The following is a 27017-nucleotide window of genomic DNA, read 5'->3' as shown; positions in this document are numbered from 1 at the left end:
GATGAATGAAGTGAATGAAGGTCGTCTGAGGAGAGCGCTGAAGGGCTTGGGAGGTGAAGACTCTTTTGCGTGGGGTTTGGTCTTTGGGAAACAATTCTCTTATTTTCCCGAGCCCACTTTGGACCCCAAAAGTGACAGAATTAAAAGGAGCAGAGACGAGTGTGAGCTTGGTATGCCTGGGATGACCAGCGACCTGAAACTTGAATAATCTGATGTGACATGCCCTGACTTGACGCGGAAGAGAAAGCTCCTATTCGGAAAGAATGAGCAGAATAATGATCAGGAGAGATGCCTGACTTGAAGAGGACTTGGCGGAGATGACCGGATACAGAAAACCGGTTGGTTTTACCTCTTCTTAGGGTAAGAATCAGGGTGTCATGAGTAAGGACGGAGATGTCAGAGAGGCATGGATGGATGGAGGGATCATGCTTAAATGAAGATGGAGCGAATTCTGAGCAACGAAGAAAGCCAAAAAAGGCTAACAGAAACATGGACTCTAAAGTCCAGTCAATAGCCTGAGCACAAAGTAAGGATGCATTTACTGAGCAGGTCTGCTGTAAGAGGCAGTCGCTGAGTAATGCTAGAAGGGACTTGCTTTTTACAACCTTTGATGATCATGAAAATATGGCTATGGGAAATAGTTGGGCAGTTGCAATCTTGAAGAAAAAATATATACCAGACAGGTAAGTCTGGATGGTAGAAGTATGGATTTTGAGGATTGAATGAGAGTTAGAGATGAAGAGACAGAGGGTTGTGATGTCAAGTGATGGAAATTGTAGATCATAGGCTGTATGGAAAGATTTAAAGTGATTCCACCCTGACAAATATGCTGACAGGGTGCAAGGCACTAGGCTATTCAGATTTGATTCTTGAGAAGTGTTGAGGAAGTCGATTAACTGAGGAGTCAGTTGAATAATAATCTTCAGTTGAAGAAAACGGTGGAATTGGTGTAGGGTGAGCCTCTGAGTCTGGAGCCAAGAGTCTGAATTTCTGAAAAGAAAAGCGAGACAGAGCATCAGCGATGTTGTTCTGCAATCTGGAATGTGAGTAGATTGCATCAAGAATTGGTGTTGGGTTGAAATCAGAGTTAGTTTGTGAATAAACTGCATGATATCTGGAGAGCAAGATCAGCCTTTGTTAATGATATCAACAACTGCGATATTATCTGAGTGGATAAGAATTGACATTTTTGACCACTCATGCTCCCAAAGGATTGCTGCAATGACTATGGGGTAAAGTTCATACAGAGCAGATGAGGGTGTGGTCAATTCATCCTGGAGAAGTGAGAATTCTTTGGGCCATCTTGATGTGAACCACTTGCCTCGGTAATAGCTGCCAAAACTGATGGAGGGAGCTGCGTCTGTGTAAAGCTGAATATCGTTGGGATAAGCGAGAAAGTCGTCGTAAAAGAAAGATATGCCGTTCCAAGATGAAAGAAAATGATGCCAGAGATGCATTTCCATAGAGGGCTGATCAAGAATGAGAGAACTGTGAAGGGAGGAAACGCTGGCTGCTTTTAACAAGAGATTAAGGATAATGGCCTGTCTTTTATCGAATAGATTTTAAGATTCTTTTGTTAACTTTTAAAGTTTTAAATGGGTTAGCCCCCCCTTATCTTCGGGACCTTTTAAATTTAAAATTTCCAGTCTGTATCCAGAACTTTACGATCAAATAATCAGTTATTACTTACAGTTCCTCAAACTCGACTTAAGAGGAAAGGAGATCGAGCTTTTTCTGTTGCTGCTCCTGTTTTATGGAATAACTTACCTTTCCAGATTAGATATGTACGGAAGCGCATTGCTATCACGCAGGAAAAAAAAATTTCGAGCGCTATCACGTTATAACGTGATACGTATCTTGTTAAAACGTGATAGTATCTCGTTAAAACGTGATACGTATCTCGTTAAAACGTGATACCTATCTCGTTAAAACGTGATAGTATCTCGTTATAACGTGATAGTTATCTCGTTAAAACGTGATAGTATCTCGTTATAACGTGATAGTTATCTCGTTAAAACGTGATAGTATCTCGTTAAAACGTGTTATGTATCTTGTTAAAACATGATAATTTTATGACCAGGAAGTGGCGGTATTATGCTAGGCTAGTACAGTGGCTAACATGAATTGGTCAGGTTTCCTATCATGTTTGGTCTACAACATGTAGAGATACGGATGCTGCTTTGCACTGTGGTTAAAACCATTAATTGCATGCGTACTCTGACAAGATCCTAAACAGAACGGGACTGCACAGAAGGAAACGTCAGTCCGGTCCTCTAGCTGTAGCGGCGTTCTTGACTGTCTGGATCGAAGCTCAAGTTGGCTTCCGATTGTAGCTTCTGATTTGGGAAATGGCTAAAGGGAGATTATAACGGAGGCTTAGACGTATTTGCTGAACAGTTTCTGTTCAGATTTTTTTTAACAGTACACTTGCTGAACAACGGCAACGGCTGTTCGTAACCAAGCAACCGAAATCAACAGAAGGCTCGATAGTGGCAAAAGACAAAACTAGATCCTGTTAAGCATTCTTCAAAATAAAAGACTTCCTTTCTCCAAAATAAATCATAAATCAGCAAAAGCTGAATGGCCTCCTTTAAGCGTCCTGAGAAACAATCACCTAATGATCCTGATTCATAAATTCATAATATTTGTCAAATATTGGTCAAAGATTTTTAATATTTGTCGACAAACAAGGAGCAAAGAAGAGACACCTCTCCTTTACCATATAGGTGACTTAAAATAATGTCTTCTAACGAAGACAAAGAGGGTAGATAAAGATTATTGTGTTGCTTTGATAAAATAAAACTCTGAACTTGAAGATAGTTATAGAAATATTTTGTAGGAATATCATGTCTGTTTTTCATTTCTTCAAGTTACATGAATACCTTCCCTGGAAAAAGATCAGACACTTTAGCTATATCCTTAGCAGTTTAAATCCTGTTCTACATGGATGAACATTATATCGGATAGTTGTTGCATTTCTCCCAAATAATAAAATGTTTTTTGCCAGATCATCATTGTATTTTTCAGAAATGGGTATTTTGTTTGCTTAATTAACCTTTTCCTGCCTGATGAGTACATGTACAAGTCTATAGCAATAGAGATCCAGTGGGACACAATAGTAACCCATGCTGGGGGCTGTCTGGCAGTAAAGTAAAACATTGCTGCCCTGATCTGGGTTGAAATAACATAATAAGTTTGATAATTGTTAACACCCTCTGTCATATGGCAGATATAAGAGAGACAGTTTCATTCTCGGGCGTTTACCATTTAAGTGAAGTTGGAAAAAGTTTTAAGCTCCTTAAAAAAGAAGGGGAGTGAGGAAATTGAAACTGATTAGAAAACATTTAAGAATTTTGGCAATATTGTAATTTTTATAATATTGATGTGACCAATTAAGGAGATGGGTAGCATCTTTAACTATTAAACTTTTAAAGCTAACATACTTAGACACTTCCGACCTGGAATAGATTATTCATCTCTGATGCTATGTTGCATCACTATAAATCGGAATCTGAAAAGTTGTTGGCATTATTATCCCAGCTGATGGATCCTTGTAAGCCACACAAAAAGGCAGGTGCTCTAGGACAAAAAAGTGAAAGAAAACATAAGGTTAAAATAATAACAAATATTGTAAATGTGATAGGAGTTTATTTCTAATGCATTCCAGATGCAAAAATATTTTTAAATCTCTCATTACTGAGGTTTCAATTCAGATAAAGATTTCACAAATCACAAACTAGGTTTGAAATATTCTGCCATTAGCGTAGATTAGAATAATCCACTCCAGATTTGAAGTGTCGATGTATGTTCGTTTTTAAAGCAGAAAAATGATTTCTTAACATTTATATGTTAAATATAATTTCCATGATTAGTTACTTATTTACAGTCATATGTAAAGTCATATGTTAAGTATAATTTACATGATTATTATTATTCACCGAATTTAACTTGATTGTACACAATTCCAAAAGGTGACGTGAAAAATAATTAAATTCAAAGCTTTATGTATGATTTATTTTGGAGAGAGGAAGTCTTTTATTTTGAAGAATTCTTAACAGGATCTAGTTTTGTCTTTTGCCATTACCTAGCCTTCTGTTGATTTCGGTTGCTTGGTTACGAACAGCCTTTGCCGTTCAGCAAGTGTACTGTTAAAAAAAATCTTAACAGAAACTGTTCAGCAAATACGTCTGAACCTCGGTTATAATCTCCCTTTAGCCATTTCCCAAATCAGAAGCTACAATCGGAAGCCAACTTGAGCTTCGATCCAGACAGTCAGGAACGCCGCTACAGCTAGAGGACCGGACTGACGTTTCCTTCTGTGCAGTCCCGTTCTGTTTAGGATCCTGCTCAGAGTACGCATGCTATTAATGGTTTTAACCACAGTGCAAAGCAGCATCCGTATATCTACATGTTGTAGACCAAACATGAAAGGAAACCTGACCAATTCATGTTAGCCACTGTACTAGCCTAGCATAATACCACCACTTCCTGGACATAAAATTATCATGTTTTAACAAGATAAATATCACGTTTTAACAAGATACATAACACGTTATAACGAGATACGTATCACGTTTTAACGAGATAACTATCACGTTATAACGAGATACGTATCACGTTTTAACGAGATACGTATCACGTTTTAACGAGATACTTATCACGTTATAACGAGATACTATCACGTTTTAACGAGATACGTATCACGTTTTAACGAGATACTGTCACGTTTTAACAAGATACGTATCACGTTATAACGTGATAGCGCTTGAATTTTTTTTTTTCCTGCGTGATAGCAATGCGCTTCCGTAGATATGCCCACAGCCTGGATCATTTTAAATTGCTTCTTAAAACTCATTTTTACTCTTTGGCATTTAATTGACGTGTGTTCTGTTTTATTATTTGTGTTGTTGTTTTTGTACAGCACTTTGGTGCAGTTTTATACCTGTTGTAAAGTGCTATATAAATAAATTTGACATTGACATTGACATAAAAGATTTGCCCTGAGGAATGATTCGGATGACGTAATTGAGATGTCTTAGAAGCGTGAGCAACTGTTGCTTAGAGCATCTGTCAGTAAGAAGGAAGTTCGACAGGAGCAAAGAAATGCAATTAATTTTCTCGAGCTTGCTTGGAAGGATAAGGAGTCGAGGGTAATACCCAAGAACTCCAAAGAGGTGGATGGGCCGATTGTTTTCTCTTCAGAAAGAGGGACACCAATATGGAGTGAAAATTGTCTCAAAATATCTGTGTGTGTGTATAAAGATTTGTGCGAGTGTAAAAAGATTTGTGCGTGCGTAAAAGGATTTGTGCGTGTGTAAAAAGATTTGTACATGTGTAAAAAGATTTGTGCGTGCATAACAGCATTTGCATTTGTGGGTGTGTAACAATATATGTGCGTGTGTAAAAATATCTGTGCATGCAATACTGGATTTGTAAACCTTAAAAATAAAATAAACCTTCCCCTACGTCTATAAATGTTGAAAAAGTACACACAAATCACCAGGTACACACACACAAAGCTACATTTTCACACAGATCCGGTTATGAGTGCACAAGTATTTTTGAGACTCATTTCATGCTTTGTGTGTAGATGATGCGTTTACATGCTAGTAAAAGCTGGGTCATTTGAGTTTTGCTCTGAGTCTAGTGTTTTTATCCTCTAAACCAATGTTTCTCAACCTTTTTCGGGCCAGCACCCCCCTAGCCTTTATTGTCGTAAAAGAAAGAACAAAAGTTCCAGGTCCTTTCAATGCCATACAAATATGAGACAGAAACATGGATTATATCTTTATATAGATCTGTCTAATGAATTATCAGATTAATAGTTTTACTGGACAGAAATTACAAAGAACAAATCTGGTTCTTAATCAAATCCTAATGAGTCAAATTGAAAGTGTCATGGAGTCTTCAGCCTCATTACATTAACACTGATATGAAAAATAATATTGAAGAAATATTAATTAAAAACATAAATTATTTACTGTTATGGTCTGTAAGATATATTTATTCTCAGTATTAGATGTGGTCTCAACAAACCCATGGCACTTCAACAATATTATTTTACCTTTTAGCTGGAAATAGTGTCTGTTTATTCTTGCCACAGTCCTCTGTATTAATTATTGCTCGAAAGGTCTTGCCATACCAGTCTATTCCTCTCTATTTACTTTAGTTTCTAAGTTTATTCTTGCATTTTGTTCTTCATTCATTTCCATTTAGTTTCCTTTGATTAGTATTATCCTCTCTTGGTTTATTGCTATGTCCACTTTAGTTTCTTTCCTGTTGCTAGATTTATTTTATCATTTATTGACGCTCACCATCAGTAATCTTCACTCATCACCTGCTGCGCTGCCTAATCGTCATGTGTTTCACATCATATGTTGATTTTTCACTGTCCAGCGTCAGATTCTCTGTTTTTATGCCATATACATCTAGTTCGTCGCTCCGTTTATATCCTGCTTCTCCTGTTTCAGAGTTTTGCGCAATGTGCGCGTCGTTTTTTTTCTTCTTTCTTTCTTTTTTAACCCCCTAAAGTGCGCAGCGTTCGGGTAGCGTATCAATGGGGAAAAGGCAGACTGACATAAACCTTTCAAAACAACGGGAACAATTTCGGTATTCTGACTAATGAAATTTAAAAGTGCTGTGTTGTTCCATCACACCCGTTTCATACCGGACCACTTACAGCTCCGGTGTTAACACTATAAAATGAACGGTCTCTATCGTGGTATCACCCATGGAGGGATTTCTTTATTTAAATGGGTTCATTTTTCAGAGGGATACAAAGTCAGGGTATCGTGATTTTAGTAATTACATGTTTATAAGAGTTATTTTCTGTTGTCCTTCCATGGAAGCGGGCAGCTTTCAAATGGAAATAAAACACTTTTTAATATAAGTTGCTGCTTTGACATGATCACAGAACTGCCAAAACATATGTACAAAAATACCAGACAAAGTGAATCACAGCAACGTCATCAGCTGGTGAGACGCTGAACTGATGCGGTGAAGCTACCAGTAGCAGGAGCGAAGCTGCGCCAAAAGCTACAAACACTGAATAGGAGAAGAAGAGCTGCCATCGATACCATTGCAGCCAAGCATGTGTTAATGTTACACAATACAATTTTACCAAGTTGCTCAAAGTCTAAACTGGCATTGTTGTGCATATAAGGTGTAAAGTTTACCTTTGACCAAACGCCCCCCAAAGGAATCCCAGCGCCCCCCACTTTTGTAAAATTTTCCGCCAGCGCCCCCTACAGTACTCTGAACCCCCCCCATTGGGGGGCGGTACCGCCCACGTTGGAACCGCTACTCTAAACGTTTCTCACTGTGCTTGTGCCGAAGTGCCAAATACGTTAATTCGGTGGAAAACGGTATATCTCAGCACTTCCTTATAATATCCTAAAAATATTTATAGACCATATTATGCATTTTTGAGCGGTACAGGAGACCAAGTGGGCGTGGGACTGCGACGGCAGCATGTCGGTTAGTGTGTGTTACCCAAAGCAGTTGGGCACAATAACGCAACACCAACACCGTGAGTGAAACAATGACTGGGACAGCCTAATATATAAAGTACTTGGGGACCCTTCTTTTTATTTTTATTATACATCCATATTTGTAGAATACGGAACAAATTGCGACATTACATTTAAACAGCAATTACGGTACGGGTGGCAACCCTAATGTAGCCCGGGAAATACTTAGTCTCACAGGACACAAGAACTGGGGTTCTTAATGTGCAGTATATTTTATTTTCAGTTGGGCAAATTGAACAAAGCTGTCTTGTTCCTTACTATTGTTCAAAAATCAGAACATAGGTCAGTGATTCTTGAGAATAGGGACAAAATGGGTTTTAATTTTCCCATATTTTTTTTTATTATTTCTCAACCTTATGTATGCAAATATGACAAATAATGTTTAGAAAATATGAAGATGCTAAGGTACAGGCTCCCAGTTGCGAATTTTTTAAAAAAAATTACATTTTTAATCGACCTGACCCAAAACTTTGTCATCACCATCTGACAAAAATAAATCTAAAATGATTTTTAAAATACCCCATTAGTGATATTTTTACTCAATTTACAGACAAATGCTTCTCAAGAAATAAAATAAATATTATTTAAAACAAAAAACAAGAAAAAGTCCATCTGATGGAGTTGACAGTGCATGACGGAGTTGACACAGAACTGAAGGTGGTGACAAACTAGTGAGTAAAATGAAAAACTTGGTACATGTGAAGTAATGCAATTCATGTAAAATACATTAAAATGAATTAGTTGCACAATTAAGTGAGATTTGACAACAATTTCACTGAAAGAGTCAGAAAAACTGTGACGGAGTTGACATCTGACGGAGTTGACGAAATGCCAAACTACCTCAATTTATATGATGTTATTCTGAAGCAGGCCATATTGTAGCTCGTCAGGTCCATGAAATCTTTACATTATACCAAAATTAAGCTTTTATTTCGCAAAATTTCATCAAAGTTTTGTAAATTGTCAGTTATGGAGTTGACACATCATGGTTGTGACGAGCAGCTTAGGAATAAAACAGAAGAAAAAACTAAAGAATAACTTAAGCTAACCGGAGCTAACTAGCCCTCCTAGCAAAGGAAGAGAAAAGACAACGTCATGGGGTCCTCAGAAGTTCTGGTGCCCCCCAATAATGCCTGATTTTTTTTACATTCTTTTCATTTCTGACGGTGTTGACAAAAACTAAGGACAAATTTCAACGGAGTTGGAAAATATCTAAAAATTATTTTTAATTCAATTTATCGATACTTTTATAATTATTTATATGACTACTTATACTTAATTGTCATAATATATAATTTTAGTATTTCTTTAATTGTTTTAAACTATAAGAATGTATTGAGTTCTGCTCCTGGACAAGGGCTTTTACAGGCATCATCCACCGACTACAATGTTTAAAATAAAAAAATATTCAGCAAAAAAAAGAAAAATATACATTGTTGTGCTCACATGACCCAGGTTAGTTTAGTTAGATATTTGAAAAAAATATATTTTGTGTATATTTTATTCAAATTTCATGCTTTATCCATAGGACCTGTTTTGTCCCTATTCTCAAGAATCACTGTACCACAAAATTAGGTAACTATTCATGAAATGTGGCAGATACCCCAAAATAACAGGGAGAATACACAAAAGAAAATACAATATATAGAAGAAAAGAAATAGAAATACAGCAGTGGCCTCTGGATTCGACAGTAAAGTCTCAGTTCACTCTGCTGGAGCACACCGATGCTCGGACATCTTATTGTCACGTGCACGAAATGGCCGCCCTGCACCGCACATACAGACTCCAGATTTTCTGCCAAAACTAACACTTGCAGATAACCACATACAGTTCACGTCCAAGTTCATCACGTAGCATAGCAACACCAGAAGAGAACAAGATGCATTTCCTGTAGTGATGGGCCATCTGAATCCAGGCTTCGAGGCTTGTACCGAGTAAAAAGAAGGCGTGTCCGATGAAGCCCCGCTTCAAGGCTTGTGTCCATAGACATAATATAAGAGTAGACCCCGCATTGGCCGCTCCGGCGCAGGAAATACGGCGGCCATCTTGGAGCGGTATACCCTCCTACTTTGCTCAATCAAAACAGCAGAAGATGCCTCAGCACTGAGGGATATTGTTGTTCGGATCTATGGATTATTGATGTGAGGGCTCCACAGACAACATTTCACAAGTAAGATGGACATATTATTGTGTATATATTGTGATTAGAATATTACTTTACTGTATTTATGTCCACCGGCGAGATACCAGCTAATATTAGCTACAGTGCTTGGTGTAATACGGATTCAGCCCCGCTATGAAGGCTAACTGAGATTCTGTAAATCTAAAAAAGTTAATTATTCTCTAACATTGACTTAGATTATCTGACACAAGAGCCTACATTAGAAATGAAACAATATAACACATATTATAAAACTTATATTATGTGTTATAACATTCACCGGCAAAGTTTACACAGGTTGTAAAGACTATTATTTATATTCTTTCACTCTGTCAAAGTAAGATACATCCTAAATCTTCCGTTTTTGTTTTGAAAGTTTCCTAAAGACACGATGTGAGGAAGAAGAGGGAGATATCTATAAAGAGAGATGGATTCACTGCAGCACGGATGAATCTTGCATCGGATTTTGGACTCGTCGGCTGAAAAACATAAACATATATATATATATATATATATATATATATATATATATTCACTATAAATCATTTATTTTTGCCATTATTATTATTAAACTTTATTTATTAGTGTTTGTATAGTTGTATAAATATGTATTGATATTACTAAATAATTTATTAAATAAATTATAAACGGCTGTGTGCTTTGTAATATGCTAATCATACATAAATATCAGAATATTCCATTCCTATTCTATTGTTATAGCCACTAAGCATATTTAAATATGATGAACTATGTATTAAAAACATACTTAAAAATAATTTTTTTATATAAATGTAGCTTTGATAGATGTTTGAATATGGTTTCCAGTAACAAAAAAGTGTGTTATGATCGATTAAATGCGCTGATACGTCATTGTGCCTGCTAAACACATAACGCTGAGTGGAGTGGTGTACCGCTCCAAGATGGCCGCCCTAAATCTCGTCAGCGACAATAGGCGAGAGCGGTCCATGAGGCATCTATCCTTATATTATGTCTATGCTTGTGTCGTCTTGCTGAAAACCACGTGACTGGCAACAAACGAGGCCTCACATTGCATGGATCACGTGACTGCTTCATTTTGCATGTCAGTTTTCAAAATAAAAGCACAATGAGCCATGCTGCTTTATGGGTTGTTGTCCATTTGGTAGCGCATCAGAGGAAGATATTTGTCTTCAGTGGCCAAATAAAATGAACACTGACCAACATATTTGATGTGTATTGATGATGGCACTCATCAAAATGTAATGTTTGTTACTGGTTTTCTCAATTGTAGATTATGGTTTTTTTTATAACTATATTTTTGTGATTTTATGATGTAAATCTCTTTTTAACTGCATTGTTGCTGAAATATGCTACACAAATAAACTTGACTGATTGTCTGAAATGGAGTCAGCAAGAGGAAAATCTCTGACATCTGGGAATACTTTGAGATGATCGCTCACAATAAAATTCTTCTTAGATAACAATAATTAACCCCTCCACCTCCCAACTTCTCACCTTCTGCAAATTTCCACTATTATTTGTAGTCTGATTAGCAAAGGTATATCAGTCTTGCACAGCAGAAACAGATTTAATCCTGTTGCAGAACTAAAATTCAACATGCAGTCAAATATAAGGGATTGAAGTCAATTAGAAATCCAAGAAAAAGTGAACGCCCCAACAGGCACTGCACTCCCAAGTCATTAAAACATCAAACGTCTTTATTGTCAAATCCGTCTATGACATAAAAGAAAACCCAACACAACCACTGACCTTCAACATATACCAGGATTAGATTGGCTACAAATAATTTTAATAATTAAAACATTTGACAATTAAATATGGTTTCATTGATTCTCCTGTTACTAAAAATGAGTTTGATGAAAAATTTGTAACAATATTGCATTTTGTAATTTTTGGAAGTATGATCCACCTGGGTGACAAGGCTGTTACAGTTTCACCAGCAGATGTCACTAGCGAGTGAAGCATCGAGTAATGAACCTTTAAGCAAAGTGCTGGAAAGCTTCATTGCTTCATGAGGCTTCATTTGCCCATCACTAATTTCCTGCCCCGTCTTGGGAAACAGTAATCACTTTGAAACACTGCTCTCTGGTGGTCAAAATGTGCAGCACCTGAGACCAACTACCTGAACATATTTAAATGTGAAAAACATACACATAGGAAATAAAATTACATAACTGAAACAAAATCACTCAATAGCATTGCTACCGTAAGCTAAAAGAAAACCAACACTTTGAAACAGTACAATTATTTAACCCAAAATTTACCACCCGGCTACACTAAGTTCCAGTGTTAAATGTAAATGGTCATTAGAATTTAAAGTTTAATGACTTTTGAGAATGTGTTCTTGCATTATTATTTCATCATTACCATTATATTACTTTAAAAAATGGTCTCAAAAGAACTATATTATCGTTTGTTGAGAACTTCTGGAACAATTTATCATACTGTACAATTTATCATACTGTAAAATTTTTAATGGTGACAGACCTATTCACACATTCTCCAGACTCTTCAGATTAAACTGTTTGTGTCTGGATATCTGAGATCCACAGAGACCCCATTTCATCGGCCCTTAAACAAATATATACCTCATCTGCAAACCAAGACAGACTTGCTGTTCCTGGTTCATCTTCATTTCAAGTTCACTAATGTAGATGGTAAATATATTCAAATGGTTTAGATTTTCACAAGCAGTAAATTTCTTAATTGATATTTTGACACAATTAGCAGCTAATAAACACATACTTAAGAAAATAATATCTTATGCATTTTTTTGAAGCACCACTGCAAAAATAGCCTTCACAGCAAAACATTTAATGCATAAACATTTGAACAACATAAAAATAAAAATTTCTACATTGTGACGATTCAAGTAATTTTCAGGTTCACTGATGTTCTGTCAGGTTTGTCAGTGCATCAGCTACTCAGGAAAATCATAATTTTTTCTAACACTAACTGTCTATTTGTACTTTTCTCTGCATCTTTAGACAATCTGCAGCAGCTGAGATTCTGGGAGGTTCAACACCAAAACCTGAAGCTTCAAACTGAGCCGTCGACTGAACCAAGACGCCTTTCAAACTACAGTAGTTAACCTGCTCTGTTGGTAGATATTATGGTGTCTCCTTAATCTGTACAGACTGGCCTCCATCTTCTTTGAATACACAGTTTTATGGTGTTTTCTTTTGTTAATTGATTATAGTAAATATTTTGAACATCCATGTAAGTTTTAAGACATTTGATTGTTAACTTTAGGTAGCTGTGAAACCACCCATGTTAATTTGAACCTATTTTGTTAAAGGTTCAACAGGTTTGTTGCAATCTTAAATATTTAATCTGTCCTTTGTGTGCAGTGAAATGAGCATTAAAGTTAATTCAGTTAATTCAGTGATTCTTGAGTTTGGGTTGTCTCACTGCGTCTGGTGTCATCTGGTGTGAGAGGTTTTTTTTTGGGTCTGGTGGATACCATCCCCAGAGTGGCCCCTCCGGCCGGTAATTTCAGCTACTGCAGTTCCTCTGTTTTCCTTTGTTTTTCATTCTTAAAAAAACTGGTTTTAAAAAGAATTTAATAAATGGTTTTTGTACATTTGAAATTGTCTCAGATGTTTCAATCCTTGCACAATCCTGTGTGCCTTAAACCAAAGGTAATATTCTCTGGGAGAAATTCCCAGGGTGGCATTATTGACCAATTTATTAAAACTAAAATTCCACAAAATCTGAGTTTCATCTAGTGTCACCACATTAGAAAGAACTGTGATTGCTGTATTACTCATCAAGATTTAATTGCGTGAGAGCGACTAGCATGGTTATCATCAAGTCAAGAAAAACATTTTTATCTAAAAACACATTTTCCATCACTGGTGAGAGCCTGAATAATAAACCTTACAAATCAGAACAAAGTGAAAGGGGTCTTTTAAAAAAATCTCATTCCATTGACAAAAAAGTTTGTGAATCTGCACTATGATTTTGGATTGTTTTAGCATCACACAAGCAGTGGATTTTTAACAACAAAATAAATGTGCTTTTCTTAAATGGGTTATTGTAAAAGCCATTCAAAAGGGAATATTCAATAAATGATCCACAGATGTTTCCTCTGCTCTATTGACTGATATATATGTTGACAAATATGTCAAATAACACAAAATTATCCAACGTACTATAGTAACTCATATTTTTGTATAGCTAGTCTTGCACACTCAATTGCATGAATTAACTTCAGAACATGCAATATTTAGAACCTCATATTGAAATCTGTTTTTATAATTCAGCTGTGCTTCTCTCTTGAAAATTTGAACACAAGAGTCTATGATTGCAAAGGGACAGGTCAACCTTTCCTTCCAAAAAGGTGTGCAGCTGCAGGCCAGGTACTATTGCCCTAATAACTGCATGCACTATTTATGATCCTGGATAAGATTTGCTAAAGCTATTCTCTATTTGGCATGCCAAGCCAGAAAAAAGATCAGTCTGTGCTTTTGTCCAAAGATTAAAGGATTACTTCTCAAACATGCATCAAATAATCAAAGCAACACTCCAGGTATGTTTATAATGAGGAAATAATATAACATGATGTAAAGCTCATACTACTTCTCCTTTAAAGTTTTCTCTTCATGAAGGGCTGGGGAAGCTTCAGCAGAACAGTTTCAATGGTTTTTTGCAATTTTGCTGCCAAATGTAAGTACAAACAATATTTTTTCAATAAATGGAGAACCTCTGCTTCTTTTCTTTTCTTTTTAAGAGAATTTTAGTTGGTGTGGAAGCAAACAATGTCAGCAAAAGGTCTCCAAAAACGGTTCCATGAAAAAAGACAAAACAGAAGACTTTTATTTCATTTTTACTTTTATCGCTTTAATTAGACTTTAGGTTTATGTAAGCTGTAATAAAACTAAAATACTATTTGTTTCTTATTTTAATAATAATGCATTATTATAATTATTCTATTTGGCAGATTTTTTTGCAGTGTTTGGTTCATTTGCTTTTATGTTAATTAATTAAAAGTTTGATTAATGTTGCACAAAAGTAAGAATGCCTGCTTTCACAATCAAACAAATGCATAAAATTAGGCAAACATTAAAAGTTAATTATTTTTTAACATACAAAAAAATTCTTATTGCAAAGTCAACCTAAAATATGATGCTACAGATGACTAAGCTTTTTGGGAGCCCAGAGAGCTGGCTCTGAAAACACAGACTGAGGGCCTCCATCGGAGAATGTCAGTCTGTCCCATAGAGACGGAATCAAGGTAGGCACAAAAATGCATCCACTACTTCAGATTTATGTATGTTTTTGTTATAATAATGTATAGATTAATAAATCTGGCATTCTGTTTTAAATGGCATATTTTCTATTTGACTCTTAATTCATGCCACCATATTTTTGGCCATCAGGTTGTCTTTGAGTGTTAATCTCTCCTTTAAATGCCTCTTCACAAACCTTATTTGCATTACTAAAAGCTTCTAACATTGTTTTGTGGCAACAGCTTAATACCTCATAACTAGCTCAAAGCTTGTGGTGAAATCAGGAATGGATCCTAAATTGAAATTGTGTTTTTCATTATTGCTTCACATGTCCAAGACAGATGGAAAGAGGTTAATGTTTCCACTACGTATCTTTTTTCCTCTAACACACTTCATTAAAGCTTTATTTGTTTGAGAGATGCAATCTTTGTGTTTTGATCACTGTTTTCTCAGTCTATGGAATGGAGGGTCTGGGGGGCTCTGCCAGCTGTTCACAATAAATTAGATTTGGCATGGCAATCTGTGGTAAAAGACTCAGGTCATAATAAGTGCCCTCAAACATAATTTACCTAGTTAAGACACAACTAATCAGAGAGACACAAGGCAGCACCCTTTGATGATGTGAATGTGCATTACTGTTGCAAGATTGGCATCCATAACAAGACTTCATTGATGAAGCTTACATTTGCATCCATAAATAAAACATCCAACTAGTTTATCTAAGGAAAACAAGAATTGTGGGAAACATTTGTTTTAAAAGACGTCAAATGTCAAAAAAGATACATATTAAGGTAATTTCTTATAACTCCTAAACTACATATATTCTTTTGTGTTAAAATAAGAGACTATTTCCAAGACTGCCATGGCCTTTTTCAGTGTTCTCTTCCTAAATTTCCGTTCTTGTTCAAAGGATAATCCTCAAGTTCTGGAAAAGGGTACTTCCCTTTTGCCAGCAAAAAATGAAATGTAAATTGTTTCCAAATATTGCACCCTGAAACTGAATAATAACAGACATCAGTTCACACTTCCTCCATACAGGTGCAAACTAAGTACTTCCTCTTTTGTTTCTAAAGCTGTAACCGTTAACAAGAAATGAAACCAGCCTCATATAGCATATGATGAATACCCACTCATGAAATGTGCATGTAAACACGTAGATGAAGATCTTGTCTTTAAAAAGATTGTGAGGATGTTTTTAAATAAAGTTTTGTGAGAAGAAATTAAGAGTTATCTTGCCTGCATTCGATAGCATTTCTGGTGCTGGAAACAGAATCAACTGGCCAGAGAGATCTCTAGACCAAAGCATCTTGTTAAAGCAATTTCAATATCAAAAATCTCATGGTGATTTATACAGACGCTGATTTATGTTTATCAAATTCAGGTTCATATTGGCCAAGCTTCCAAATATTGAATTAATGTTAACAACAGCCTCGTTCGGATCAGCACTTCTCTCTTCATAGTTGAGGATGGCTGTTTACAGAGCAGATCATTTCCAGTAAGCTTCATTGATGTTGAACTGGTGCATTACATATATTACAGACAAATGTTAGCGACTGGCTACAGTTAAAAGTTGAACAGAGTCCACTCCTCCAGGAAGTAATAATTTCTCAACAGCAGAGCTTCCAGATCTTCTGTACAAAGAAATTAAAGTGTAGAACAAGGGGCTGGTTTTACCAGCCTAGTGTTATGAAGTGAAATGACATCATTTATATAGCGGTTCTCCAAGACGCATTACAATGAAACCAGTCATTCCCATTCTTGTACACATTGGCACACTGATAGCAAGCCACCAAATTGTAGCTACAGCTGCCCTGTGGCAGTCTGACAGCAGCTAGGTCTTCATTTTGCACAATCAGCCCTTCTGACCAGCTCCGGCAGGCTAGGTGGGTGAAGTGTCTTGCCTAAGGACACAACGATGGAGCAGGGGATTGCAAGGCCAACTCCTACAACCATCACCACAATCACAGTGTTGGCGTAAACCTGCTGAGAAAAATAAATTGTGTTGATCATTTAAAAAGAAAGGTTATAAATGCAAAACAACAGGACAAACTAGAGGACAATATGCCATTAATGTGGCATTGATGGATTCAGTTCTGATTACCAGAATATGCTGTTAAAACCCCAGAAACAACAAACACTGATATAGAATACATCTTACTGTAGAATCACTCCTCCATGCCTCACTGTAGACATGCACACTTGTTCCTTATTGTTGAAATTGTCAAAACTTAAAGACAAAGAGAAACAAAACTACAAGTTTTAAAGAAATCTGACACTGTGCATTTTGTAGAAAGCTGCATAAACTGGATCAGAATTTATACAATCACTTCCAGGGTACAGAGACCAGCATCTGACTGTTTGGAGCTTCATCACATTATATTTTGTTTTTGTCCCACTCTGTGTTTAATTTTTTAATTTCACCTGCTGAATTTTGCATTTTGCTATAGATTTAGCTTTCCTAAATTTGGCTGTTTGAACACACACACAACAGTATGAGCATATTTTCAAGACAGCCCTATCACGTGCATCAACATTAGAATATTTGGCTGAGTGTTGCAGATGAAATGGAGAGGGTGCATTGTGTGTGCGGGGTAAGGAAGGTGATGTGAGCTGAGGCTGCAGTAACAGCCTGACAGTGCAGCTTAGAGCGAGCCCTGGGGTGCCTGGCAGCTCCTCAATAGAAGTGTCAGACTAGCTTATGAGGAGGTTTTAACTCGGTCAATGTCCAAACTCCAACGAGGAAGCGCAAAAAGCACAGATGTACTTAAGTCTGCCAAGTGTCACAGTGACAATGACATTTTTCTCTGCTGCTCACACAGAGTTGTTCTATTCTGATGAGACACTTTTTCATCCATTCCATTTATCCATAAATCATGCAACAATGAAAACTTATCAAGATTAAGCTAAACTATAAATGTGTTTAGCTTAACCGAATAAACAATGACTTCAGTATAGTAAAGTTACTTATGCTCTAGGGTGACACAGCAACACAGCAGGATGACTGCAAATAAGTTTTAACAAGTTTAGTTTATTTTCTCCCCCCACCCACAAAAAACATAAATCCAGCAATTACCAACCCCCAAAAAAATAAAAAAAATAAAATTGTCCACCGTTATAGAAATAACGTTAATGTTCAAACATCATAGTTTTGTAACCTTTTAGTTTTAAAACTGACTTCAACAATTGTTTATTTTTTCCCCCAAGAAAATTACATATAGTCCTTCAGTATAACAGTTCAGTCAGTCAGCTCATAAGCTCATTATGTGCACATAAGTTGTCAGTTTTGAAAATCTTCTTGAATGAATAGTTTGTGGAATGAAAAAAAAATAAAGGATTGAGGGCCCCCTTTATTCCAACAAGCTTATCTGTTGTCTAAGCAATTTGTAGGTGAGTTTGCTCTAGGGTTGAGATTGTGAAAGGCACTGTTTGGATTAATCACTGCTCTCAACCTGGAGTGTCGGCCAGAACACCACTTAGGCCAGGATTCATCTCAGGACCAGATTTTAGGATGATGTGAAGCAGATGGAATAATGAAGACACGAGGCAGGATCCCTTTAACTGTTCTATATTCCAAACTGTATTACAGATCTTGATCCAATTGAACATGGATGTGCATAAGGGTGAATTTGTGTGAATGCATGTGTGGTAGAGCTACTCCAGCTGGTTTTTGTTCCAGTTCAACAAAAAGACTGAGCTACCTACTTACACAGGTAGCCATTCTATGTAAGTAAACAGCTGAAATAAAATAATACTCACTGGAGAAATCCCAGAACAGGATGCACATTGTCCTGTTCAACATAAACAGAATTCTCTCATATCACAGCAGCTCTTATAAGTAATTTCATTAAAGGAAATTTCTCGGTAACACTTTATTTGAAGGGGGTTGAATAAGACTGACATGACACTGTCATAAACATGACATAACACCTGTCATGAACATGAATAAGCCTTCATGAATATTTATGACTGTTGTCATAAAGCGTCATTCGGTAAATTATGACAGTTTTAATACAAAGTTGACATTATTCAAAATGTCTTTATGACAACTTGACATTAACCAAGAAATCATAACTGATATAAATTTGTTATAAAAGTATTACTGATTGCACTTTAAAAATTAGGTAACTTTATGTTATTAAAGGTAAAATTTAAACAGTAATGATTTCCTGGTTAATGTCAAGTTGTCATAACAAAGACATTTTGAATAATGTCAACTTTGTATTAAAACTGTCATAATTTACCGAATGACGCTTTATGACAACAGTCATATATATTCATGAAGGCTTATTCATGTTCATGACAGGTGTTTATGACAGTGTCATGTCAGTCTTATTCAACCCCCTTCAAATAAAGTGTTACCAATTTCTCTACTTCTGCTCTAACATGCTCATTCTATGTAGTATGGCATTTCTTTTTTTTCTCCCTTCAGCCCTACTTTTCTTCTCTGACCGGCTCTGGAGACATGTGGGTGTAATGCATCAGGATTTTACAGGGATTACAAATGGAAATTTTTCAGTTATGGAAATTTTTTCAGGTAATTAAATGTGTGGACTCAATGTCTGCTCAAAATAAACCCAGACCTCCACAAATGTTGTCTTGCTTGTTCAAGTGTTTTGGTAACAGCTCCTGGTTGATTTAAAGAAATGGAACCAAAAGAAAACTGTAATTCTAAAACAAATGCTTGTTAGCATACCTGCACCTATGTGCCAGCAGCTGGACAGAGACCAGCTGCTGTCTGGTTCTGGTGTACAGATGTTTGTCCAGTGCTCCTTTCTGCAAAACTTTACGTTCTTTCTCACTCTTTCATATATTCATTAGAAAATTAAAGTAGCTCAGGGAAATGGTACCAATAGGTCTTAAAATGATAAATAAAAACCATAGATAAGTTTACCTGCTTATGTTGCCAAAGTAACATATGTGTGAATTCTGTGTGTGTTTTTGGATAACTTAGTCCCCATGTCTGTGCGTCTTGACCTTCATTGTTCCCAGCTGTGTCTCGTCCCCCTGATGTACTCACCTGTCTCTGTGTTTCCCTGTCAGATCCTCACCTTTCCTGTCATACTATGCCATCGTCTTGTGTGTGTGTGTGCGTGCGTCTGTGTGTATAAGACCGTCTTGTACCGTCGTCTTGTCTTGTGGCTCCAAACTCATTAAAAGTCTTGAGCCGCTTTTAATGAGTGGCTCATTAAAAGCTTCAGGTTCATTTTTATGTCCTTTCCATCACTTCAGAATTAGATGAGCACTGAAGCCCTTTACAGAAGTGAAAGGCTACAATCTGAACATAACATACAAACACACTCTGAAGGTCAATTCAGAATTACAAATGATCTTTGATGACATCTATTTGGACAGATTGGCGACCTGTCCAGTGTGTTCCCCGTTCCTCCTGGCTCTGATTAGTTGTTTTATAACCAGGTGTGGTGCATTTCTGGAGTTCCCTTGGTTTGTAAATCCTTTTAAGTATTAGTTCAGCTCCATTGGTGTAATTAGTCTCCTGCCCTCAGTTTCCCTTCTTTTCCCTTGCTGCTGCTGTACCACATCTATTCAGATTAGTTCATCTGGACCCTTTGTCATCTCTCTCCCCTTCCTTACTGTATAAGCTCACTGGTTCTCATTTATGTTCCATGACCTGTTATCTCGGGCTGCACAGTGGTGCAGTTGGTAGAGCTGTTGCCTTGCAGCAGGAAGGTTGTGGGTTTGATTCCCGGCGCCAGTCTTTCTGCATGTGTGGGTTTTCTCCAGGTACTCCAGTTTCCTCCCACAGTCCAAAAAGGTTAATTGGTATGAATGGTTGTTTGTCTCTGTGTTGCCCTGCGATGGACTGGCAACCTGTCCAGGGTGTACCCCACCTATAGCCCGGAACGTTAGCTGGAGATGGGCACCAGCCACCCTCCCGACCCCACCAAGGGACAAGGGTGTAAAGAAAATGGATGGATGGACCTGTTATCTCTGCAGATGTCCCAGTAAAGTCTCTATTTTATTTAAGTACTCCGACTGTTCCATAGTTTTACTCTGCTTTAAGTCCTTTCCAACCTAAGTCATAACACATCCTCTACCACTTCTGCTTTATTTCTGTGTGATTCTGATGCATGCTGGGTGGTGGTCCATAATGTTTGCAGACTCAGGTGAACACACCCTTGAATTTTGAGAAGGGTAGAATCTGATAGTAATATGAAGAAAGAATCCTGATATTTTATTCATAAACAGCTTAAATGCAGCAGTCTGAGCTTCTGCACTTCTCCACACACATCAAACAAATTGGAGATCACCTTGGTTTGGTGACACACACTGCAGGATTATCAGGATTCCTACAGAAATCCCATGAGCTGATATCAGACTACAGGTGTCCTACTGTTAAATTAGTAAAGCTGCCTCCATACACTGGTTCTTCACATTTCCAAACAAAGAGAAAAATAATGAATAAGTTACTGTGGTCACCAAACTGTGTTTTAAAACGTATATTATTGATTCAAAACTAATTCATTCACTAAAAGGAAACAATAACTTTTTTACATGGACCCATGTTGTTTTGTTTGCTTTTTTCCCTAGTACACAAAATGATTATTGGAACATGCATTTTCTGTATTTATTCAAGTTATATATGTCAGTTATATATGTCTAAAAATAACACTTTGTTTCATCCACTGTTTGGATCCACTGGATCATTCATTCGCTGGATCACTGATGAAACACTATTTGGTGTTTCATTTGGATGGGATCCATGCAAGTCATCCCTGGATGGCCGTAGGAAATTTGGTGCCTGTCTCCCGTGGTCAGTGGACATTTAGGAATTTATCTAAATGACTTGATAGAAAACAGAAAAAACACACCAGAGGCAATAATAAGTAACTTTTAAAAAACGTTACTTAATTCATGTTAATTAATTCATATGTTAATAATATTTAACATACATCAGTTTTCTAATCTTTATTTTAAGTTGTATTTAATAGATATATCTAATAACAAATGATGGCGCTACTAATATTTTCGTGACAGATTTCTCCTTGTCCTATATTGGGATAAAATGGTTTTCTGGACACAATGAATCACATTGCGCCCAATAGGCGCTGTCCAGTGCAGTAATACATATCAATTAGCAGGAGTATGAAAGACGTAAAAATAATTAACTATACTACATTAAGAAATTGTATTTAAGCCTCGGTGCTACATGAAGATCATTTTGAAACATTGCAAGTTAAAAACAATATTTCGTGTCTATATATATATATATATATATATATATATATATATATACACACACTGCAACCCCTGAAAATATCCCTGCCCACCTCTTGTCACCCCATAAATATTTTTCTAGATCCGCCCCTGATTTAGTCTATATGTTATCTATTCATAAGTTCATAAGTTCTTTTCTTGGAAGTCAGTATCCAACAAGTAGACAGATGAGACAGTGATATGGGGACTTATCAAACCCACTGAAAGTACACTCACCGGCCACTTTATTAGGTACACTTGTCTACGTCATAAAACGTGAATCATCTCATACTGGTTTCTTGAACACGATAATTAGTTCACTGAACTCGAATGGCCTCCACAGTCACCAGATCTCACCACAATAGAGAACCTTTGGGATGTAGTGGAAGACTCGCATCATGGATGTGTAGCTGACAAATCTGCAGCAACTATGTGATGCTATCATGTTAATATGACCCCGACTCTCTGAGGAATGTTTCCAGTATCTTGTTGAAGCTATGCCACGAAGGATTAATTCAGTACTGAAGGCAAAAGGGGGTCCAACCTGGTACTAGCAAGGTGTACCTAATAAAGTGGCCGGTAATGTATCTATAGCTATGGGCACCTGCAGTGAATCTGCTGAAGCTTGTCCAAATGCAAATGAAACTTTACCACAACAGCTCTGCAGCCACCAATTTGCTTTCTTTTATACAACAAAGAGGAAGTCAGAAAGCTCCTTATCCTTGTCAGAACAGCTGGTTCACTGCTCTTAAAACACATATCAAGAGAGAAATAAAAAGAAGAACAAGAAGGCTCCTCTGCTGTTAAATTTTGAATCCATTTTGACATTTTTGGTCTTCTGAGAAGAGGTGAGTGAATATGGAACATATATTGGGCAGATACGACCCATATACAGATACAGTTTGAAAAACCGTATCTGTATTTGTATCACAATATTATTTCTGGTTCTCTTTTCAGATGGCACAAGGTAAAGAGAGTTTTCCCTTGTTTTCTTACACACTCCTGTTGTCCCTGGCTCTTGCATCAACTCTGAAAACTCTCAATTCAAAGCAAGAGCTGCAGGACAGTGGCTTTGGTCAACCCCCGCCCCGCCACGGTCTCAGGCTTCTGGTGTGGTACGTCCAGAACTGCCTGGACAACAACATGAGGGCTTTGTGTAATCCCATTGAAAGAGAATTTGGATTTCATGAGTTTAAGAATCATGGGACACATCCTCTGCTACCAGTAATTCATGACACAAAGCAGTATGGATATTATACCATCGGGAACCTCAACTCTCCTCATGCTGAGGACCTGCCTTATAACGTGAGGAAGGACTACAACCCCAGACATCCTGACAGTAACAAGGACAGAGTTCTGGTGAGATATAACAAGAACAACAGACGCATTGAGGACATATATGCATCTGGACATTATTATACAAAAGAGACATTCAAAATAGGCCCAAATCTTCTTGCTGCTCTTCGACAGAAAGTCAAATCTTGCTTTAATGGAAATGAGATGTTCTTCTAATCCCTTCTCTGGCAGCCATGATAGCTTTCATACAAATGTAAGATTTTTTTTTTAAAACAGTCTTGAGTGAAATGTATTCAGGAAACATACTGCTAATAATTTGCCGTGTGTAACCTGACTCACATGACAAATAATTATTATTCTACCTGCTTTTATATTGAATAAAATCAATAAAGTACTTTGGATGTTCAATGAGTTTGATTCATTCACTTTGTGTAAGGTAAGGTAATTTTATTTATATAGCACATTTTCAGCAACAAGTCAATTCAAAGTGTAGAATTGTGTATGATTGTCAGCAAAGCTGCATCACACAGAGAACTTACATGACAAGACAGGTACAGTGTTTTACTTTACAAGAAACCAAATTCAAATTATAAAATGCAAATGATTTTCCAGTTTCTTTAAAAGGACATGAAATGAGAGAATTTTATCAGTATCACACGAGGACAGGGGTCACTTTGAGTAGTAAAGTTAACATAATAAACTTCTCTTTTGAGAAACTTATATAGATTTAGTCTATAAATCAACTGTTACCAGCCATTAAAAATGATTCCAGTTCATAAATTATTTTCTTAGAAGTCAGTGTGACATTTCAGGACATTTGTTAAACTTTTACGCAAATATGTTATACATATCTAGCAAAATGGTGGACAAACTATGTTACATCCTCCTAACTTCTTAGGACCTAATGTCCAGAATTTCAAGTTGCCTCACTCCAACCAGTAGCCATTTACTGAGATGAGTGATGATCCTCTTTCTCTAGAAACTAAGCTGATCGATACTGGGCCCATTTCTGGAAGAAAGGTCCCGCTCCTGAACCTCCTGGTGTTCCTGAACCCCCTGACAGGGTTCCTGTGGGTTCCCAATGTCCCTTTCACTGGCCTCCATGGTTCAACCGGCTGCATGACTGAACTTTTTTTTTTTCTGAAGTTTCTTAGGTTGTACTCTGGCCCCCAAGAATCCCTGACAGCTTAGCACCACAGGGGATAAAAAAAGAAGAAGAAGAAAAAGACGCGCATGTTGTGCAAAACTCAGAAACAAGAAAACCAGGTCATGGAGCAACAGAGAATCAGAATATGAAAACAAAGAATCCAGAGCAGAACAGTGAAAAATCAGTGGCAGATCAGGTGAAACAAATGATAGTTAGGTGGTGCAGCCAGGTGAATGGCTCAGTAATGAGTAAAGATTACTGGTGAGCGCCAGTAGAAAAGGGAAGCAAACTAATAACAGGAGAGAAACTAAAGGGGGCATAACACTAAACCAAGAAAGGATAATACTAATCAAAAGAAACAAAATGCAAGAATAAACTAAGAAACAAACTGGTATGCAAAGACTTCTGAGCAATAATTAAAACAAGGTACTATGAATTTGGCAAGAGTAAACAGACAAACATTCTTTTCAAATAAAAGGTAAGATAATATTGTTGATGTGCCATGGGTTTGTTGAGACCACATAAGAATACCTATTTTTTACTGACAGTAACAGTAATAAGGAACTTATAATTTATTCTATCCATCCATCCATTTTCTATACACCCTTGTCCCTAATGGGGTCGGGAGGGTTGCTGGTGCCTGTCTCCAGCAAACGTTCTAGGCGAGAGGAGGGGTACACCCTGGAGAGGTCACCAGTTTGTCTCAGGGCAACACAGAGACAGACAAGACACACAACCATGCACATACACTCTCACCTAAGGACAATTTAGAGAAACCAATTTCTCTAAATTGGTTTCTCTAAATTGTCCAAAAACAGTCATGTTTTTGGACTGTGGGAGGAAGCCTGAGTACCCGGAGAGAACCCATGCATACACAGGGAGAACATGCAAACTCCATGCAGAAAGACTCCGGGCTGGGAATCAAACTTAACCTTCTTGCTGCAAGGCAACAGCTCTCTTATCATTTATGAATGTTTTTAATTAATTTTTATTTTATATTTTTCTTTCTTCAGTATTATTTTTCATGTCATTGTTAATGTCCTGAGGCTGCTATGTGACTCCATGACACTTTCAGTTTCATGGATGTGACTCATTAGGATTTGATTAAGAACCAGCTTTATTCTTTTTAATTTCTATACAATAAAGCCAACATCTTCTTTGATGGGGGGTGATCTCTCACACAAAAACAAATGCATCTTACATGGGTCATGGCGACACACAGTTGGTTGGGCTCCGTGTTTGCCTCCCACGATTTTAACTATAAAGCCCTTTTAACCAATATAATCCTATAACTAAGGATTCAATTGGCGGATCGAAGCAGCAACAATCTGAAGGATTGATGCAGCAACAATGCAAAGATACAAGCCAACAATGGATTTCCGGTCTTGTGTGAAATTCTGTTCCCCCTGGGTTGGGAGCGTGCATTGCAGCCAGAGAGGCGGATCTGGGAGATCTGACCATTTTCACATATTATCATGTCAAGGTTGTAACATTCAGTTTAATCGGCTGCTGTTTAAAAAAGAAGCAATAACAAAATCGTAAAATAAGTAAATAAATGAGGTCTTGTGTGGAGGTCTTATTGTACCGTTTTGTGTTGTTTTTTAATCGCCAAGAGAATCAGTCCTTTTCCTACTTTTGTCACTTAAGCCTGACAAAAAAGTAACTCACCAAGGACAGTTTTCCAACACATGGTGTGAATTTATGATTTTTCATTGCTAATATAAGAGGATGGAAGCTGGCTAACAGCAGGACAAAAAGATTAGAATTCCTGAAAATATAGTGTAGGCTTAGTTGTTCAAACATATAACAATTATTGAGAATTTGGAAATGCTCTTTATTTGCCAAAGCAATGAGGGGCAAATTCAGCTAACTGAAATAATCTGTTCCCCCTCCATCTCATAGGAACAAATTAATTTACCAGCAAGTCTTTAACTGTGTTTATTCCTCTCATCATCAACAATAAGTCCTGAGGATTTGGTAGCATTTGCTCTTTATTTGCTAAAGTTATGAGGGGGAAACCATATATTTTAGCTGATATATTTTATTGCTTTGGCAAATAAAGAGCATTTCCAAATTCTCAAATGATTGGTATGTGTGATAGCATGTTTGAACCACTAAAATTAGCAAATAGAAATTTCTTTTATCCAGTAATCTGTCATATTTAACATTAGAAGGGGATTTTCCAGAAAGCCTACACTTTGTTTTCAGGAAGTCTAATCTTCATGTCCTGCTAACAGCCAGCTTGCTTCCTCTTATATTTGCAATCAAAAATTATAAATTTGTTTAGTGAGTTACTTTTTTGTCAGGCTTGAGTGACAAAAGTAGGAAAAGAACAGATTCTCTTTGCTTTAAAGGTTTTATATCAAAAGCCAATCAGATTCCATCATTGTCACATTTTGGCTAAATTTGGCATTTTGGACTTTCTTTTAAAATTGAT

The 27017-nt window shown here is 36.9% G+C and overlaps 1 protein-coding gene across 1 annotated transcript; it reads left to right on the top strand.

Moving 5' to 3' along the window:
• Positions 1 to 22846: 22846 nt before the first annotated feature.
• Positions 22847 to 23841, top strand: LOC148158493 (uncharacterized). The gene is made up of 2 exons (XM_088006763.1): positions 22847 to 22985; positions 23095 to 23841. Exon 2 carries the CDS (start codon positions 23095 to 23097, stop codon positions 23647 to 23649), a length of 555 nt encoding a protein of 184 aa, XP_087862889.1. The 5' UTR covers positions 22847 to 22985; the 3' UTR covers positions 23650 to 23841.
• Positions 23842 to 27017: the final 3176 nt, after the last annotated feature.

Source organism: Poecilia mexicana, unplaced genomic scaffold (assembly GCF_051168715.1).
Source record: "Poecilia mexicana isolate PSO_F unplaced genomic scaffold, ASM5116871v1 scaffold_6, whole genome shotgun sequence".
NCBI lineage: Eukaryota > Metazoa > Chordata > Actinopteri > Cyprinodontiformes > Poeciliidae > Poecilia > Poecilia mexicana.
This window is presented reverse-complemented; position numbering and strand designations above follow the sequence as displayed.